This window comes from Erpetoichthys calabaricus, chromosome 4 (assembly GCF_900747795.2).
Source record: "Erpetoichthys calabaricus chromosome 4, fErpCal1.3, whole genome shotgun sequence".
NCBI classification, from domain to species: Eukaryota; Metazoa; Chordata; class Cladistia; order Polypteriformes; family Polypteridae; genus Erpetoichthys; species Erpetoichthys calabaricus.
In genome coordinates, this window is record NC_041397.2 from 260,789,749 (window position 1) to 260,808,545 (window position 18,797).

Genomic DNA, 18,797 nt, shown 5'->3' on the forward strand with positions numbered 1-18,797 from the left:
CCCTTGGGGAATCAAGTCACATGGCCGTAGTGCTATAACTGATATTCCCTCACAGTGTAGGTTATGTGCCTCATTCAGGACACAGTCATTTTGCAAAGATATCACGTGCGCCACACACCAGAGACCTCATGAATCCCTCTACTGACTTCATAGGAAGAGTCACCAGAGACATGAATGTCACTGCCAGCGTAAGTAAACCTCTCGACAAGGTCGACACTCTCTCCGTAGACAGACACACTGCTGATGGCGGTGTCTAAGCTGTTAAAGGCCTGGATCTTGGCTTTTATCCAGGACACTCACAAGTCCAGACACTCAGACTCCTTGCTAAGTCTCTTGCCAGCCCTGATCAGAGCATCCATTGGCTCCGCATAGATCACAGCATCATCGGCAAAGTCAAGATTAGTGAGTCTTTCTTTACCAACAGATGTGCCCAACACCCAGTCCATGCAAGCATTGAACAGAGTAGGAGCAAGAACACACCTCTGACAGACCCCAGAATCAACTGAAAATCAAGTCAGTGCCAGGATGCAGTCAATGGTAGACTTCTTAGGTGTACAACCAGACTGCTCCAGTCATTGGTAGGTGAGCAAATGATCATGGATCCTATTGAGGATGACCTTAGCAAGGACCTTACCCGGCACCAAGGGCAGTGTTATCCCCCTGTAGTTGTCGCAATCCAAGCAATTCCCCTTCCCTTTCCAAATGAGGATGACAAGTCCCGTTTTCCAGTCAGTTCGGTTGATGCCTGTCTCCCAAATGGAAGCAAAAATTGCTTGCAATGCCAGAAGGACAGCCTTACCACCAGCCTGGAGAAGTTCACCCCGGATACCACAGATCCCTGCAGCCTTTCCTCCCCTCGGCTGGTTCACCACCTGTGCAATCTCAGTGAGATCGGGTGGTTCACAGCTAATTAGAGGATCAGCCTCAAAAACCATGGACCTAGAGATGTCCAACATCCTAACCGGAGGATCAGCTTTGAACAACTGCTCAAAGTAGTCAGCCCAACAGGTTACAACTGCAGTGTCATCCGTAAGGCCTATTCCATCAGCTGTCCTGACTGCGACTCTCCGAGGAGGAGATTAGAGTGTGTTTAAGCAGGCTGTGGGTCACTAGATCACAGATGGTGTGTCACTTTCTCACAGATTCCTCTAACAAACACCTCCTTATCTGCCCTCAGAACACTTGCAGTTGTCCTTCTCAGTCACTAGTACAGACCAGAGTTGCCAGTTAGTATTACTGGAGACCAAATAATAATCAAAACAATGTAACCATGGTCATTCATCGCACATAAAAGGAAATGAATGTCACTACTATTAATATTTATGGGGTTGTGCTGAAACATTAAACTTGTTTTTTCTGGTACATTTCTTCATAGGTTAGGAACAATACTTTTTTGATTATTATGTTTCTTTAGATTAACAGCTACTAATGAGCCTACATTTTGGGCCACAAAGTACTTGTGAGACAATTTTTGGTTGTAACCAGCTGGCTATAAATTGTATATATGTATTATTTGTGTTAAGATTTACACCCTTACAGGGACTCATTTTCTTCAACATCCCAGTAATGCCGGTGTTTCTGACCTCTTCATTATACAAAGTGCCAAAGCAAATAGAAATCTAAACATGATCACATAGCGTATCACAGAGTTATAGAATATATAAAGAATGTCATTACCCACGTTAAAGGAACACAATATCCTAAGAAAAAAAAAACTTTTTTGTATGGCGTCTCTGTATTATTTGACTAGTTCAGCTTGTCACTGATATGAACCTCCATGTACTTGTAGCAGTGCACCACATCCACTCTCTGACCTACAGGCTCCCTTCTTCTCATACGAAAGACTTTTCAGCTCCTTAGTAATGCAGGGTGTGCTGTTTGGAAAGATTCAAACATTTTTGAGAACAGAATGGTGTTGACACAGAACAGCACATAATTTAATACTCTCTGTGATGCAGTGATTGAGTCCTTTGATATAGTCCCCATGACTCACACATAATTTTACAGCCTGTGCTTTGAAAGATGTTATTCAGAGCCATGTCAGGCCTGTATTGTTGCCAGCTGTGTACCTAATTGCAGGTTAACAAAATAATTTTGAAATTGTGCGTGTCATTTTTTCATTAAACAAGTTAATTCAGCACTCCAATCCATGAAACAAGATAAAGACTACAAGATACAAATAAAGTGGTGATGTTTTTATGTGATATATCTTGTTACTTGCCCACAAAAAGTAAAGGTAAAGTGAAATGAAGTGTACCTCAGCAGTTCAAGATATAACAAGGAGTAATACATATGACCTTTAACAACATGCTAAATATGCAAAATCTGAACAAACAGCCGAAATATTAATCCAGAATCGACCTGTTCTTTTTTGCTGGATTGTGTTTAAATGTAATGCTGTTTTCTTTTTTAATTAAAGTGGTGCTTTGTATGAAATTAGCCATACAAAATGGAACAAGTCAAAATATATTATTACTATAACTAAAATATCATATAACTCTTAAGTCTGCTGTCCTCTACTGAAGTCTGTAATTAATTATGATGACGTCTGATAACAATCACACCTTAAAATGCCATTCTATGAGGCCAGTGCTGATACTTTACATGAAAGAAAACAGTTTAATCAGCACCCTTACAAATTACATAAGCATTTTACCTGTGTATCGTGATTGGCCGCGTAATCTAATAGCCTCTTTCACTACAATGAAACCCACCTCACTAAACACTATATATTATATATTTAACAAGTTTAAATAACAATAATAATCATGTATAGACTGCAAGAAATATAGTATTTTGGTAGACATAAGGATTAGATAGCAAAGGATCAATTCAAAAACAAAGGCACAGAAAATTAATTTCAGACAGGGACAGAAAAAGGTATTAAAATTCAAAGTAGTGCCAAATGACAGAAAGCAGTCCCAAGGTGTCATATGAGGACATGGGTCTTCAAAAAGCAACTGACTGAAACAATGATGTGTTCTGGCAGACCTATCGTGATGATTGTGGTCAGTTTTTTCACACAGTTTGTGGGAGTTCACTATAGCGACCTCTCTCAACAAGATACGAGTTGATTCAATTTTTCAGCATGGAACAGTGCTACAAATGCCGGTACAGCTTCTTCCATTAGTAACATAAAAAGCAGAATGGTATTAGCATCATGTAGAAAAGCAAAAATTTATTTATACCCATGGGCTAGATAACATTTGAAAAACATACTGTAAATAAAACAAACTAAAAGTAGCTCCAAACAGGTCAGCCTAAACTGGTGCTGGTAACCAAATTATTGTTGTCTACTTCCTAACACTATCATCATTTCTCTGCTAGACTTGTTTTTCAGAGTGACAATTTACCTAATGCTTTACACTTGATATCCACTAATGAAGGTTTAGCTTTTAAACACTCTGCAAGATTTACTTCAGGATTGGAGGACACTGTCAAAACTCAGTTGTCTATCATAAATGTTGCCATATTCTTTGGTGTGATATACTCCTGACAATAGACATAACTATTTACAATGCCAGGCCCCAGTGATGTGATGTTCCAGGGCTATCAACCTTTTTCCACCCTCTGTAGGTTCCAAGTACTTCTACACTCAATCCCACTGCTACCACCAGCAGACAGTAACAACTAGGACTGGATTCTACATTGTCCACAGTGTTAATTTTTGGTGTAATTCAGCAAAATTAAATGTGGCAAATGCGTAACACCAAATTCAGACAAAACACACAGCAAAACAAAGGTGAGTTCCCTAGATGGGAACTACTTGTTGAATGTCAGTTGATGGGCTGCCCAATCCCAGGCACAGTTTAACACCATGCACATAGTTTTTGTATATGTATTCGTATAACCTAAACTGTGGCGTCATGTTAAAGACTTATTTGAAAAAGAAAGAATTCAAACTGTATAAATAACGTAATTTGTATACCAAGGAAAAGAACAGAGATGTAAACACATGGATATTATTTTCTGTTATGTGGTGCAATAACCTGTTCTTCATAGCTGTACTTTTCATTATGTACAATGCTGTGAAAGTTTTTGTCCCTATATTATCTACTCTTGTATGTGTATGACAATGAATGACTTCAGATCGCTAGAGAAAATTACATATTAGATAAAGGAATTCAGTGTAAAGTTATTTCTAGGGTTGGGTATCATTTAGATTTTAGCAATTCCAAATCTAATTCTGTTTATTGATTCCTCTTCTTATGGATTCTTGGTTCTGATTCTAATATGGTTAAAACATGGTCAAAATATTTCAATAACAAAAAACTGTCTTTATTCTCTTTAAATAATTCAACTTTACAACAAAAGTTATTTGAAATAGTAAAACAAAAACAGGGTGTTTCAAGATTAAATAATTATAAAATAATATTTCTTCAACTTAAATATCACAAATACACAAAGTGTACAAGTAATAATATCAATAATTCTTGTTAAGAAAAATCAGCATATCAGCCTTTTCTGGTAATATGCTTAGTTTTATGAACTGTAGCTTTTTATTGCCACATCCACATTAGCAGCATTATCTAAAGTGACATCATTTACTTTATTGAAGATGCCAAATTCCTGCAGAATATCACTAATTTCTTTAGCCACCACTGGTCCTCTTTGTGCTTTATAAACTGTTTTTGTTTTAAGTATGTTCTGTATCGTTTTGCCTTCAGTAATGTAATGTGCTGTCACTGTGATATAATAATCTTGAGAAATGCTTGTCCAGCTGTCGCTGGTTAAACCTACTTTGCTAATATCACTGAGCTCTGATATTAGTTTTGACGTCTCTGCCTCATACCAAACAGTCATCGCCCTACAAATAAAAATTCAAAATAACACTAAAATTGGCTACAATTGCAATTGTCAAATTAGTTTATTACACAGGACTTTTTATTACTTATTTTTTCTGCCTACCTAAATGACAGTGATTCAACAACTGAAAAAAGAGAAGCTCTTTCACCACAAATGCCATGACTGCTCTGTGACACTCTTCAGTTCTCTCTGTAGTCATCTTTGCCTTCATCGCTAAACTGAACGGAGCATCACAGCATGGGATCCTTGTCTGCACTGGAGGTGAAGATGAAGTAGCAGAACTACAGCTCTGCTAATGATCATCTAAGAAAAATGTTATTAAATGCAAGCTAATTTGCTGTCTTGCAGTTTAAAATAGGAGTTGCTTATACCGTAACAGTTGTTATACAATGTTACCTGAGTGTTTAGTGCTAGCGCTTACTGAGGCACTTGGGCTAGAAGACCGTAAGTCACTGAAGGCAGCAAATTCTTTAAAATTAATGCCGTGCTGTAGTAAATGTTTTGATGTGCTTGTTGTACAGCCTCCCTTACAAGAAACTATCTCGCCACAACTGCTGCATTCTGCGTTATCGCTATTTTCTCTGCTGAAATATATCCACACTTTTGAGTGTTTGCTGCAATCCATAGTTCTGAGTAAAACAAATCGACATGCCATTGGTGTATGACATAGTGTGGTGGTACACAGAGAAGGTGGGGGCCTGACAGAGACAGCATGCAAGCTCTCCTCTCATCACCTGGAAACGCTCCACTTGTACTGGTCAGAAAGTGTCTGTGAGCAGCTGACGCAAGTCGAGTTTCTTATTCAGCTATAGCCACTTCTATGCCAGGGGTTAGCGACTGATAGCCGACGGTTACCATAGAGCAAATTCTTTAAGCGTAAATGCTTCATGGTGTGAGTCCACAGAATTACTTTTACAGTTGACTGAAAATCTGTGTAGAAATCAATAAGTGGATCCGTAATTCAAATGCCTTTTTGATTCCCTGCTTCTTGTAAATTTACAACCGATTCTCTAGACCCAACCCTACATGTAACACCATTTATAAATTACTGCTAAATACGTTTAAATAATTATCCAACACTTGTGCTTCCAGTTTGAAATGGTAACTGCTCCTTAGTTATTTACTCAAACAGCTGACTAAAGCTAGGCTCAGCTAACTAAACATAGTCCGATCGAATTGCTGCCATCCACACTGAATCTCGAAGTTCCCATATACCTACCGGGACCATGACACTGAAGAATTCACCACAAGGTCTCTAAAAGCACACTACACCTCAATCAAAGAAAATTCCAGAAGAGATGAGGAAAAAAGTAGTTGAAAACTTACCAATCATGAGGGGACTGCAAAGCCATTTCTAAAGAGTTATAGGGATGCCACCAGACCACAGTTAGAGCCATTATGTCCAAATGGAGAGCATTTGGAAAAGAGGTGAACCTTAACAGGAAAGCCCTGACAAAATTACCCCAAAATCCCAGTGATGACTCATTTAAGAAGTCATAGATGATTCTGGAAGAAGATCCAAAGAATTGTATGCTTCTCTAGTCTCAGAGATGGTTCATGACACCAAAATAAGAAAGAGACTGAGTGAAAATGGGATTTAAAGTATAGTAGCAAAGTGGAAATTTCTGCTATCCAAGAGTAACGAACATCAGTGCTCATCTCGCATTTGCAAAGTCACACATGGATGATCCTCAAAACTTTTAGAATAATGTTTTGTTAACAGAGAAGTCTTTGAACAACACAGGTCCCACTATGTCTGGAGTAAAACTAATACATCATTTGACAATCACAACATCAGGCCTACAGTAAAACATGAGGCTGATAGTGTGATGATATGGGGATGCTTTGCATTTTACCAGAATATTCTTAAGGAGAATGCCTGATCATGTGTCTGTGACCTGAAGCTGAAGTGTAATTGTGTTATGCTGCAGAATAACAACCCAAAACCATGCCTACAACTGAAAGACTCTAAAGAAACAAAGTTGTGAACAGGCCCAGTCAAAATCCTGAGCCAGGAACTGAAACGAGAAGTTCACACACACAAGCCTACAGATGTTGAATTAAAGCAGTTCTAAAATCTAAAAGCAATGTGATGAACTGATACCAAACTACAGGAATGGTTTAGTTGTGACTATTGTTGCTAAAGGTGTTGCAAACAAAGAATTGAAACTCTGGGTACAATTACTTTTCCACATGGGTGACAGGATAACTGTTCCTTTAATAAAGAAAACAACGATTTAAAAACCTTGCATATTCACTCAAGTTGGTGACCTCTAATTTTCATGCTGAAATTCTTATTGTGATGTCACTATGATCAAGTGTAAAATATTAAGCATATTGCCATGGGCCTTTCTCTGCTCATTATTCAAATAAGCAAACATCATGGTCTTGTTCAATCAAAAGCTTACATATTTATGCAAGAAAATAATTAGCATGAAACAAAGAAACCATACAAGTCTACATCAAAGAAAATAGTTTTTACTTTTCATTTCCTTTTTCAATTTCTTGAATGAGCTGCTGACTGGTACAACCAATACCAAATACTCCTGCATTTCATTTTGAGATGACTTCTGTGGATACATTTTTGATGTTGCTGAGTTAAACTCTACCCCAGGTACTGTGACATGGATGAGAATGCTGTTGTGAGAAATTCTCACTAGATTTTTACTAGTGGTTTTGTTGAAATACATCATAATAATAATAATTAAAAAGGACAAGGATATACTTTGCATTGCAGTATAAAACAAAACTATTCTGTGTTAATGGAACTCTTCCTGTACACAAGATGATATTGTAAAAAGTGCACTTTCTTTTTCTTTTTTTTGGCAGGTCTTACTTGACCCATTTGTGACCTCAAGTAATGCTAATCTAACATTACATTTAATAACATGGTGCTTGCTATCAATGTTCACAATATATTTGCTAGAACACATTAAACTAGAACAAGATTTAAAAAAACAATGCAATAAAAATATCAATCAACGGCAGCAGGTGTAACATAATGCCACTCAAATAAAGAAGTGGCTTATTCCATTCAGTCTCCTGTGTCTTTGGTTCTACCTAAAGTAAACTTTTCCTCTTTCTGAGCAGTTAGTTACCCTTACTAAATTAGCTCTGTAAACCTTCCTGTAGTCAGAGTTTGCATGCCAGGTTCAGCAGCAGTCACAAAAAACAAATGCTTCTTCCTCCAATGTTAGCTGAATATAAATGTTTCTGCTGGCTCTGCTTCCCATCAGCTGCCACAGATAGCATTTAAATCAGTGTTCTGTACATATAAAACAGGCAATGCACCCATACATATAGAATTTAAGTAGTGAAGGTTTATTGATTGACCCTTTAAAGATGCTCTGCCTACTGAAAATGCTATTGTAATGCATTTGTACAAACTAAGTGATTTAAATTATCATGAATGTAAATTAATCATGATTTATCTGTTTTTAAGATCATAACAGTAACTTTAACTATACATACAGTAGCACCAATTTATCAAATTTGGGGATTGGAAGAATTGGAAGTAGTGCAAGAACCAACTCTGAACAAGACATTGGTCCCTCACAAAGCGTACACACACACACATACAGATTTTTTCAGACAATCAGAACCAAATACAGTCTTTATGGAATGTTGGGGAAAGGACTGAAATACCTGGAGAAAAATCACAGATACAGTAAATATGTGCAAAACTTACACGGATATCTGGGTTAGGGTTCAATGCTAGTGTCCTAAAGTTGTGAGACAGCAACACCAACCACTGTCCCATTATGCGAGAGCAGTAGTCTGAAATCACAGTGCCAACAGGGGGAAGAAGACAGAAATTGCCTTGTAAACAAAGCAAAACTGAGACATAATTTAAAGAATTTAACTATAAATATGAGGCAAAAAATAAATCATGAAAATAATATTATAAAAAACTGAATACTGAAAAACTTTCACACAGAGTGCTATCATGAATCAAACTAAATACAGCAGTAGGTAAATGACCGAGTTGAAAAGAAAGCCAAAAAAAACAAGAGACATTAAAGTTTGAAAATCCTAGAATTAACCTAATCAGACACTTGAGATCCAAGCTGCCCATACCCACTGTACATACAGACGTAGAAGACATAATGGTAATGGTTTAAACAATTTCACATTAATACACAAGAAGGCAGCTGAAGCCTGACACACAATACTATTTGAAGGTTCTTTAGAAGGAGCTGCACAACCTAATGGCAAAAATATAACAGTACAAAAGCAATACATAAATACAACAGTAAAATACTGCATGAGCCCATAACATGTGAACAATATACTGGATGTTTATAGGGACCACAGAGGCGGCACAAAACAGCGAAAGTTTAGAGATTTTGCAACAGTTTCAGAGCAGAGAGATCAACGAAATCAAATAAGTCCTATTACTTAAAGAAGTTGAACCCAGATTTGTTTTGGCATATACATGATTTTTATTTTATATTTTAGCTTTATTCCAATGTTAAATGAAACTGTACGTGGGCATTTAAATGGATTGCCATGTAGCTTTGAAGTAGTATGTATCAAGATGTACCAATGTACAATATAGCTTTTGGGTGGCAACACCACAGGCATCAAAGAAATATTAACTGAGAGGTGTGTTACCCAGTGAAACATGAAAACAAAAATATGCTATGGTAAAAATCAGAAAAGACAGCTGAGAGACAAAATGTTTAAAAACTATGCATCTGTTTGGTAATGAAAACCTGAACTCAAATGAAGTGGACATAACACAGGTTAATCTACATATTTGGACACAACTACAACCAAAAAATATTTTTTAGAACATGAAACAAAGGGTCTGGTCTATCAATTAAAAAAGGGGTCCACAGTGAACTTTTACCTTTCCACATAAATGATGCTCGAGTAATGCAGAAGTGATTCTGAATAATGAATAAACATTTTACTCACAAAAAAGTTCAAGAATCCTAAGTGGAAGATCAATATTTACCTTTCAGATATTGGAGATAATGATTTTGACAAAAAAAAATCACAACAATACATTAATTACAGCACCTTGATCACCAACCATCTGTAAATACTGGAAACCTCAGGCAAATGCATTTAAGCTGGAAAATGGACATTACTGACACACAGCACATACAGTTGAAATTAGCATGACTAAGACAAACTGAATTACTGTCTGTGTTCTTAAATATACAAAAACCAGTAACCATGCACGGGGAATGAATACACTTGACTTGAGCATTCATAGTTTTCATACTCTTTCTCTGTATGTTTAGCATTTGTTTGCTCAGAGGTTGATGCGCTTGTTGCTTCTTCAGCAGCTCTTCTTTTCTCCACCCTAGCGGCCCACTTCTTCTCTTCTTTTGTCGCCATCTTTTTGCATTAAAACTGATTAAGTGTTTGTGCTGCAATTACTTAGTACATTTTCCTTAATTTTTCACTTAAGCTGGCACTTAAGTCTTCAATCTGCCTGAAGAATGATTTAAGATATGAAGAGGTAGGGGAAGTGACAGCGAAGTTGGTATGGATGGCTGCTGCCGAGATTTGATTCTACAATAAAATAAATTAAAAATAAAAAGAGGAATAACCTTGGAGGTCAATCATCACCCCGAAAGCCGATAGTAGACGTCACGTAGTATACAGTATGTGTACCAAATTTCAGGTCAATAGTTCAAACAGTTTGCGAGCTACAGGTGATTTAAAATCCTGGGCAAACAAATGGACAGCCACGGTAGCGTATTATATAAGAAGATAGGACAAATAGTACAAACAATTTTCTTCTATATTGTTAACTAGGGGGCTCTGCCCCCTGCTCGCCAACCCCTGGTGTTGGGAAATTACAAAGAGCGTGATGTATGAATGAGATATAGCATAGTGTGAAGGTGTAGATGACGCAGATAGGAAGCAAACAATAAAGTGTTTGGCACAGTGTAAAGGTTTATTGGAAAATTTCTTTGTAAACAACATTAGTAGTAAAGATGGTGTCTTGTCCTTGAATGAGTTTTCCTTGGCATGGAGTATTTATGATCTTAACTTTAACGTCAGATGAACGTCGAAGTTGTGAGAAGGCCACATAAAGTTGTCCATGTACAAAAACGGGCTCAGATAGGTAGATGCCAACCTTGTGCATGGTTTGTCCTTGTGATTTGTTGATGGGCATGGCAAAGGCAGGTTTAATGGGGAATTGTTTCCGTTTAAGTGTAAAAGGTAATTCCAGGTCAGAACTTGTAAGGTCAATTTTAGGAATTAGAACAGTATTGTTAGCATGTGATCCTGTAAGAACTGTTGCTTGAATAACATTGTGTGTTATGGTGTAGACGACTAAACGTGTACCATTGCATAAACCCTGTTTAGTGTTAAGGTTTCTTAATAGCATGAGTATTGTTCCGTTTTTAAGGCTAAGACTGTGTTGTGGTAATCCGGCTGGGTTAATAGTGTTCAAATATGCTAAGGGGAAATTAAGATGGTCATTGTCGTCATTAGAGTCAACTTTGTCAGAGTTTAGAAAGAGGTGTGACTCTCCAGGAAGTAATGAAATGACCTGGTTATTAATGTGATCAACAGTAATATTTTTTGGACATAATATACTTCGTTGTGTTAAAAGGGGCATTTGGTCTAATGAGACCGCTGTTCCAAATATCTCCGGAAGTAAGTCGTCGCAGATGAAGGGTTGAGGAATTGTAATAATATCTGGGTGAAGTCCATCTGTATTGGTGAGTGTACAATGTTCTAGTTGTAATAACCAATTGTTATATTCGGGATCTGGAAATCGCATGTTTTGTACCAAGTGTATCTTTAGAAAGCAATGCCAATTGTTCGCGTAACATTTTTTGTTCCGTGGTTTTAGAAGCGCGCCGAGGTGAATTTTTTTTTTTTATGCGGGTTCGTGTTTGTGGTCCCGTTACTCGAGCCGTCTAGTTTTGTATCCGTGATCGTGAATTGATGACTTGTTTGATCTTTATCGTTAGGAATATGGATAAGTAATAAGTAGGATCGAACTCACTGTTAATATGCGGACTGTTCGTTTCTTCGTATTATCACCAATCAGGTCTCGCTCCTGTATATGTACTGTAGTTCGGTCTCGTGTTGTTTATATGACATCTTCGCGTATTTTAAGGTGGACTGAATAATAGCTGAGCGCATGGCATGTGGAGCAATAGGTAAGCACTGTCTAAAATCTACTCCTAATAAAAGTACCTTTCCTCCAAAGGGAATATTATTATTCATCAACGCAATGCCAATTGTCCGCGTATTTTAAGGTGGACTGAACAATAGCTGAGCGCATTGTAAGTGGAGTAATAGTTAAGCACTGTCTAAAATCTCCTCCTAATAAAAGTACCTTTCCCGCAAAGGGAATATTATTATTCATCAACGTTTGTAGAAGTTTATCAATGGTGTTGAGTAAGTGACTGGATGCCATTGTACATTCATCTATAATTAATAGTGTGGCAAGACGGATGTCACGTGCATTGTTACTGTTCATTGTCATAGTGGATACCAATGTTTCTGTGATTGGGACTGGTATTTGGAGTAAGGAGTGACATGTGTTTTTGGAGCCGAGACATTTTTTCTTCCGCGGTTTCAGAAGCGCTTTGTAGGTGCCGACGTGATTTGTGCATATTTGCGTTCTTGATTTGTTTCAGGGTGCACTGTTCCAATGCGATGTAATATTTGTCCACATACGCGAAAGCAGTATGGGTCATTGCCTTTTGGTGACCTGATATTTACTCCGGTAGATGCAAAATCAAATGAACTATTGTAGGATGTAATGCAGTTCATAAAGTTTTTACTTTCAGGTACTTCGTTAGTTAGAAGCTTCTGTAGATATGCAGGATATGAATGTAAAGGAAGCAGTGTAATTTGACTTTTTTGACAACAACGTGTAAATTCATTACTTGTATTGCCATTTGTTTCTTCAGGGAAGTTAAGTGAATGACAATGGTTGCAAATGACATTCATTAATCCCAATGAATTTTCATGAAAAGTGGACTTATTATTGAACGCGCTGTCAGCTAACTGGCGCAATCGTTAGTGTGGTCGTGGGTCTGAATCGTCCTTTTTGTGTACGTTTCGCGTGCTTTGTCCGTAGTCTGTCCCGTTTCGTGTTCAATGGGCTTTGTGTGGCGCTCGCGGCTTGTTTTTTTTTGTGTGCTGGGGGCTTGTTGCCTGAGTTTTTATTTCTGTTAGTGGAGGGGGTGTTTGTGTGTCGTGGGGCTGAATCGTCCTTTTTGTGTGCGAACCGTTTCGTGTGCTATGTGTGCCTGCGTGTGACTCCTTTGTTTTTGGTGTCCTAGGGGCGCGTGGCCTCATTTCTTATTTCAGTTACTGGAGGGGGGCTTTGGGTGTCCTCGTCTTTGTGTGTGTCCCGTTTCGTTTGCAATGGCTTCGTGCGTTTACGTTGCATTCCATCCGGCCGGTTTCCGTTGCTTGGGGGGGGGGGGGGGGGGGGTTTGTGGGGCGCCTGCGCAGTACGTCTTTTGTGGCCACGGCCCATGGCCGGATGTCCCTGCGTCCATCCGGTTTAGCATTCTCAGTTAGTAATATGGATACTGTCGACCAAAGGCCACACGGCAAATCCTGAAGGTGTGTTCTGACGAACTTATAATATTTTCAAATCAAATGTTAATTTGCAGATAATAATTTCCAATCTTGCACCCCTTACACTATTGAAAAAAACACTGTTCAAAACTCAGAAATGTCTTATGAATACTATTTGGAATATCATTAGCCTTGTTAGAATCACTGTATTATTTTGTGTTGCACTGTACTTATTTAACAAACCTAACACAAATGACTGACTAAGCCTCACTAAAGCACCTTACTCTTCAGTTGGAGATCAAATTAATTTAATCTTTAGTGAAAACAGTGTATTTTGCTAATGTTTTTAAATAATTTACACCATATTACTCACATCTGCAATAATAAGGAAAAAAAGAAAACAAACATGCTGTAAATATCTAAATACAGAAACATTCCCTTCCAGCTTCCAAATGATCAACTGTCTTTAATTTTGAGTATAACTTGTCAAAAAATATGTTGAATTTCTGCTTTAAAGTAAAATAACAGATTCATAAACAACCTTTCTTTTTCTGTTACCAGGCATGCTGTATGAAACCAGGAAAGTACTATATATGGATTTTTAATGCAACAGTCCAAAAAGTACCTTAACCGTCTATCATTTAATACAATATGTTAAACATACTGTGCTAAAAATGACCATTTAGTTAACAGAAACCTCTTAATAAGCACATTAAAGTGATAGCAGTCACTTCTATAGAATTTAACTACTGAGCAAAGCAAATATTTACAACTGTTATTTTACACTAAAGGGTAATTCTGAAATAGTCCTGGAGTGTGCAGAATGAAGGCAACAAAATTATAACCAGGTAAGTACTTCAATGATAGCCAGGAATTCATATCTAGTTAAAAGGGGTTTTTTTTTGTTCTTTATTTCCCCTTATACAATTTCTTGTATTAGGAATTTGGTAGTTTTCGCATACCCCTTGGGGTCAGAGCGCAGGGTCAGCCATTGTACAGCGCCCCTAAAGTGAAAAATACGACATAGCAAAGACCAGTCGGACCAGGAATGAATGCCACTTCAATATGTATTACTGTAGTTTATATCATAAGTAACTTTTTCTGCTGAATGCTTAAATTGCATTCAAATGTCAATACAATACTTTCAACATGATTAGAAAAATTTATATTAAATTATAATTTGCAATATTTCATATGAACCTGGATTATTTTATTTGATGTTCATCATTTTTCTGACTTAAAATTTCTTCAATTTTTTCCATATCTGATTTTGCTGAATCATTTAGTAATTTGTTGTCAATTTCACTAATAATGTCTTCTGTTGCATTAAGTCTGGAACTCCTAGAAAACAACAAAAGGCAAATTTAATTAATTATGAATACATACAAAATTATGAACAAATTTTGAAACATTACACAGCACAATTTTGAAGTGAGTAGAACAATAGCACATCTATGTTCTGTATGAAATATATCTAGACTTTGTAGTGCACTGAAAGGAGACTCAAAACTTAAGGAACCCCAACCCTTTTGAATATGAATCACTGAAGACCAAACAAGAAGAAATGAATCATGCAGTTCTCCAGGCTTTGAAGTTAAGAAAAAAATATGAACAATATACTTAGAATTACATGAAAATATTGCACAAATTCAAGGCAAGGAGGATGAAGGTGATACTGTGCTTTAATACTTAAAAGGCGTTTGACCACTACAAAGAACACTTGTATAAATCCAGAACTATAAAATGTTTTGTGTCTTTATAATAATCCCTGAAGCCCGCTACAAACGATGCACATGGAGATGGCACATTCAATTTAATACACTTACAAGATGTAATTTTTATTTAATATAAGATTACATTCTTATTTGCTTTAGAATATGGCATCTTTTCATATTCAACATTTTAATCATTGATCAACATAAAAAAAACTGTACAATGCAAGGCTGAAGACGTGCTAAATTTAAAACCTCGAGTATTCAGTACCTAGACTTCCACTACTGGGAAGCCCCAGTTTGGCAGCATAGCTAGTAACAAAAGGAATCATCAAAAGAAGGGGATGCTCAAAGTCATAAGCTGTGAAAAGTACTAGCCCCAGTTGGGTGTTCCCTGTCAACTGTCAATTTCTCAAAGTGAATGGTATTTTCAAATGTAATGTAATATTAGATAAAAAAGAACCATGAGGATATCTATTACAGTTATACAATATGTAATGCCTCATCTGAAACAGTAATTCAATCCTATGCAAAAGCCTACATATTTTTAATAAAACGCATTCAAATATTAATTTGATGTTAAAGTGAAAGCCTTGCAAATATTAAAAAAACAGTATTCTGGAGCGTTTTATCAAAGCCGCTATTTTCTTGAGAATATGTGACATGACTTTACCAAACAAAGGTTTTATTTTCATGAGTTAAAAAAAAAATCATCATTAGACACTTTAACATATTGTTAATAACACAATGTAAAGTGCAACTAATTCAAAATGTTTTTTAATTGACTTTTAAAACAGGCAGGCATATGTGCACATAATACTGTATTAGTGTGTAGAAAAGTTCTTTCAGTTTCAAGACTCAATATAAGATAACTTTAATCACGTACCACTCAGAAAGCTTTAATTCATACAGCTCCCTTCGTTCTCTGTGCTTCCTCTCACCTAGTGTTTCGCCAGATGCCATATGCATAGCCATTATTAGTGATCCTGCTGGTACACTTCAGAAAAAAAATAAAACTTTAAGTAAACCTTAACAATAATTCACTTTATATTTTCCATCACTTTAATAGCAAGCTAAATCTAAAAATGTTTTTTTACAGAGGAAAAAACAGTGGCATTATTGTAGGTAAATTCAGACTATGTCACACATGAAAAGCAAATCAACAAATCTGAGATCTGAACATTCTAACAGATGTTAGGAAGAAGTAGGATTTTAGAAAGGAATATAATGACATTTAATATTGTAAATAAACAAAAGAAAAACTAAAAACAATAAAAATGAATTCTAGATGTTTTAGTAAACACAATAAATTTCAGGTTTTAGTAAATTCTTTGACAATCATGCACTAACAAATAATGCCATGGCAATGTTATAAACATAGGGAATGACGTTTAATACTGCCCATACCAAATATGGGTCATGGGAAAATGAATCACACATCTTAAAATAGTTTTTTATTCCTAAGCTTTCAACAACCTAGCAGGTGTCATTATCAGAGGAAAATAATTAGACATACAGGAATCAAAGGCAATATCCAGTATAGCAAATGAGGGAAATCGTGGATCAATATGGTGGGGTTCAGAGAGTGTTGGTCATAAAGTCTTTATTATTTAGGTGTCTTTCTTTTTAAACCTGCATATGCTGGGTTCATGACCAAATGTCTGTTAATGATGTTTTCATTTGACAGCCACGATTCAGCCAGCTCTCTGCCACTTTTAGTATTAGCCCTGAATTTTACTTGCACCATGTCCCAGTTAAACGTGCGTCTGGTTGAACTTGTAAGTGAATATATTACAGATCATGAGTCCCTCCTTCTGACAGTATTGCAATTTTCTTGCCTGCAAGTTGGGTGTGCACTGCAAAGATTCACATCCACTGTAATACAAAAAATACTAAAAAGAATGAAAGACGTTATCTTTCCAACCTGTCCACATCAAATGGAACATGATTCATTTTCTGACTTTGTGGATTACTAGCTACAAATATCTCTCTATTATAATAAAAAAAAATCCTACAACGAGACAAGACTTTTTGGAAGACGAGACATTTTGGAAGATTTTTTCAAGTCAAACGAGTTGAGACCTTGACGATGAGATGTTTTCAAGTCACGTCCTCCTCTCAACCAATTTCAACCACGCACACGGTAATCTCACAAAGTAGAACATCGTAAAGAGGTTCAAAAATATTGGAGCGATAACACATGCAGAGCGGGTTAGAGATTATGAAAGTAGTAAAAATCGAATGTCTCAAAAAAATGATAGTTAGATCACATTAGCGCTAACCAAAGGAAATTATTACTCGGTAAAATAACGGAAAAGCACAAAGAGATTGAATATATGGACATAGGTGATATGACAGAAGTATGTGGATATTGTTTGGCTTTAAAGTTTAAGTCGGAGCTTGTAGATTGTCTAATTCATGTTGCCATCAGGGAAAAGTAGTGTTTCTTCCCAATGAGGAAGCGTATCCACGAGAATTAAAAGATTTGTTGTTTGGTGAAAGTGAAATTCACAAACACTACAGGCAAAATATACGAATCTACAATAATCTGTTCGAGTTCGCATTAATCAATGCTCAAAACGTAGATTTACATGATTCAGGACCATACGCTATGAGAATCTGTGGTCCCGCAACAATTAAAGCTACTACAAGTTTAATTTCAAAGAAACCACAATTTGGTCAAGTTTATATTTATGATCACTGAGGAGTGATGCAAAATAGAATCAAAGACTTAAACGATCTAACATATTAGAAATCCTACAGCCAATAATGGTTACAAATCCATACGTCCAAAAGTATTGCACTTTACACAAAATTTCTCTACAAAACCCTCACATGCATTTATTGGTTACTTTGCAAAATAAATTATTAAGTCCTGATGATGTAGATCGTTTTGCCTGTGCTGAGATTCCAAACAGAGAAACGTATCCTGAATTATGGTACAAAATCATTAAACACATGTCTCACGGGCCTCATTTAAAAGATTCAGCATGTTGGGACTCAAAAGAAAAAAAGTGTTTAAATAATTTCCCTAAAGCTTTCATTAATTCAACGGATATGACTAAGGCTGGCTTTCCTGATTATTGGCGCAGAGATAATCATCACGAACAACACACTTATCACAGAAAGTTGTTAAAATTGTGATGTTCGATAATTCAAAGATTGTACCGTATAACCCGTATTTGCACAAATTATTCGATGGTCATGTTAATGTCGAGTATTGTGCATTGGTTATGAGTATATCTACAAGTACATTCATAAAGGGCACGACAGAGTATGTATGAATGTATCCAAAGAACAGTCTCAGGACAAAGTTCAAGCATATTTAGATACTCCGTACGTCAATGCAATGGAAAGCGGGTGGCATTTAATGGAATTGCCAATGCACAGTCAAAGTCATTCTGTTGAATTATTACCACTTCATTTACCAGGTCAGAATATGATTCAATTTAAAGAAAGCGAAGAAGCACAAGCTTTACAGGTAGCAAAAAAAAAAAAAAAAATAATTGGCTTATTTTGAACTTAATAAAAATTATGTAAATGCAAAAGCATATACGTTTTCTTTCAATTTATTACGTTTGACTATTTTTTACTATGGTTAATTACTCGCTGTAATGTAAAATAGTTAGTTCTATTATACATATGTAATAGTATCCATGAAAATAATCTGTTTAAATTGTACATCCGCTTATCCATACGCAACCGGCAGAGCATGAAGTGGCTGGGCCGGGGGTTGGCGAGCAAAGTGAGCGGGGGGCAGAGTCC

The 18,797-nt window shown here is 36.5% G+C and overlaps 1 protein-coding gene across 4 annotated transcripts in view; it reads right to left on the reverse strand.

The window, feature by feature from the left end:
* Positions 1-18,797, reverse strand: part of timmdc1 (translocase of inner mitochondrial membrane domain containing 1) — a 54,066-nt gene that overhangs the window by 7,775 nt on the left and 27,494 nt on the right. For 3 of the 4 annotated variants that reach the window (XM_028800709.2, XM_028800712.2, XM_028800711.2), the window contains exons 7-8: positions 15,919-16,029; positions 13,760-14,661 (exon numbers count right to left, since the gene is read on the reverse strand). In XM_028800709.2, coding sequence (XP_028656542.1) covers positions 14,526-14,661; positions 15,919-16,029 — 247 coding nt within the window. In that variant the 3' untranslated portion in view covers positions 13,760-14,525. Of the gene's footprint in view, positions 1-13,759; positions 14,662-15,918; positions 16,030-18,797 lie in introns of those variants that run through there. The other variant, XM_051926289.1, reaches the window with a different exon arrangement.